General features: G+C 49.4%; 1 protein-coding gene across 1 annotated transcript in view; it reads left to right on the top strand.

Moving 5' to 3' along the window:
* plxna2 (plexin A2) overlaps positions 1–2,500 on the top strand; it is a gene marked incomplete at its 5' end in the record, with an annotated part of 69,977 nt that overhangs the window by 52,760 nt on the left and 14,717 nt on the right. The window contains one exon of the mRNA XM_084445652.1: positions 1,359–1,462. Within this exon, the coding sequence (XP_084301778.1) occupies positions 1,359–1,462 (104 nt within the window). The remainder of the gene's footprint in view (positions 1–1,358; positions 1,463–2,500) is intronic.

Here is a 2,500-nt window from a genome sequence, read left to right as displayed (position 1 = left end):
ACACCCTCTCTGGCAGAGGCGAATGAGAGGCAGGGAGACAGACAAACTGAGATGGAGAGGGGTGTGTGTGTGTGTGTGTGTGTGTGTGTGTCTGGCCCGCCTGGCTGACCCAGGTAAAAGCTGACAGACGGACCCGGCAGGCCCCCGCACCCACACAGTCTGCCACTCTCCACACCTCCCTCTCTCCCTCCCTCCCTCCCTCCCATCTCATCCCCCATCCTCTTCTCCGCTCTCCCTCCACACGCACGGACGGACGGGGAGGAAAAAGCCCCGCCCCCTCCGCCTCCCTCTCTCCCCTCCCCATCTCGCCGTCTCCTAGGTAACGAGTGCGGGGGAGCTGGACGGGCGGAAGAGAGAGAGGGGGGGGGGGGGGGGTGTCATGCCTGGAACAGCGCCAGGGCGACGTCAGAGTAGAGAATCAGTGGTCGGCGTCGGAGCGCCAGAGACCCACGGCGGCCCGGTCGTTTCCTCATCAGCACCCCCCGATTATCATTTCATTACCTGGCGGAGGGGACGTCAACGCTCCCTCTCGCCCTCCCCCCACCCCTTCTCCGCTCACTTGAACCGCGTGCTGGAAACAACCCCCCCCCCCCCTCCCCTACCTCCCCTCATACCCCTCGGTAAATGGCACCGTGGATCGCCGACACAAGTGCCAATTAAGGGCGCGGGGGCCGACCGCCGATCTGTCTGGAGAGGGGGCCCCCGCTCCGCTAACGTTCAGTTAAGATGCGCCGTCGGGCCCCGGACGACGGCGGAGGTGAGCGTCGAGGGCACCGCGCGGCGGTGGCGGCGGCGGTCTGGGCAACGCTACTTCATTTCTCATAATGTGTTTTTATTCTTCTTGAGGGCGCTTCAGGAGAAGCTCTCACACACAGTCAGACTGGAGCGAGGGGGGGAGGGGGGGGGCTATCATTACACTCTCAGCATCGTCCCCGAGGCCCAGGCAGGCTAGTCCACTCTCCTGGCCCACCTCCTTCAGAGCATGCATTATGCAAAGTTCATTTCATTAGGTCTTTTACTCAACTTTTCTTTATTTTATTTGTTTATTTTGTGCAAATTAATGAACACATTAACATGAGTTTGGATGCAGTTCAACATCAAAACATGAAATGTGTCAAGATGCTGGGTTTAGCACAAGGCTAATGTGTGCACGCCATGCACTGTATTCAATAGGTTCTCCACAGGGTGTGTGTGTGTGTGTGTGTGTGTGTGTGTGTGTGTGTGTGTGTGTGTGTGTGTGTGTGTGTGTGTGCACGCGCGCGTGTTTGTGTGTGTGTGTCAAAGGGGGTATACTGTAGCTGACTCTGTCTCTGTCTGTGTGTGTGTGTGTGTGTGTGTGTGTGTGTGTGTGTCTTCAGAGTGGCGTCAGGGCCGCATGGCTCGAGTGGTGCTGCAGGACGAAGACATCACCACCAAGATCGAGAACGACTGGAAGAGACTCAACACACTCATACACTACCAGGTACACACTTCCTTACTACTGTACATACTCATACACTACCAGGTACACACTTCCTTACTACTGTACATACTCATACACTACCAGGTACACACTTCCTTACTACACACTCATACACTACCATGTACACACTTCCTTACTACACACTCATACACTCCGATGGGAAATGACTATGATGAGACGGAGAAGAGAGAGTGTATTCCGTCCAGTCCACACTTTCATGGACTCTAAATGTAGACTGTAATTTTGTTCTATAGCCTAAAAAAATAAGAAGAAAGCCATCAAGTTATTTTAAGCAATGCTTTATTTAGGGCCTACATTTCATGAACTCAAACAACCTTTGCCCTTACTTTACTTTTGCTTTTTCAACAATGTAGGCCTGGCCCTTAAAAATAACAAAATATGCATGTCATCTTAACAATAGCCCTCCAAAAATATATAGCCGATGTCTGTGCCACATTGTTTGGTCGACCTATTATTGTTCAGCCTTTTGTATATATTATCTATGTGTAGACTATGTAACGTATTGTTGTTAAAGATGGTCAAACATATCCCAATAATTTAACAGGCAATGTTGTCTAGCCTACATGATTTATTTTTACATGCAGAACTGAGTTGTTAAAATCGTTCACCCTAATGCAAATTAAGATTGGAATCATCTTTTTGAACCTACTGGTATTTTGATAGGCCATTTGGCCTTGTTGTTCAGTCTCTAGGAGCCAGATCAAATGAATACTTCATAATTGATAGGCTATGATAGGCCTATTCGATAGTCTAAGTTTTATACAAGTAATATTCATACTGGTTTAAATAGCCTAAACCAGTATTTCCCATCTTTACAAAGCAAAGGTTTTGTGCAAAAAGAATTAGGACCTGTTATAAAGATGCATGTCAGAAGGACACAGTCACTTCAACAAACTGAAGAACAGCTGACAGCTGAACGCTGCTTGGCCAGGGGGAAATGCACCCAGACCAATGTGCATATCTAGTCGTATTATAGATGACAATATCATCTGTCAGTAGGCTATAGGCTAGAATATT

Source organism: Borostomias antarcticus (assembly GCF_949987555.1).
Source record: "Borostomias antarcticus genome assembly, chromosome: 11".
Taxonomy (NCBI): Eukaryota; Metazoa; Chordata; class Actinopteri; order Stomiiformes; family Stomiidae; genus Borostomias; species Borostomias antarcticus.
Note: the sequence above shows the minus strand (reverse complement) of the source record. Positions and strands in the feature narration are given on the sequence as shown.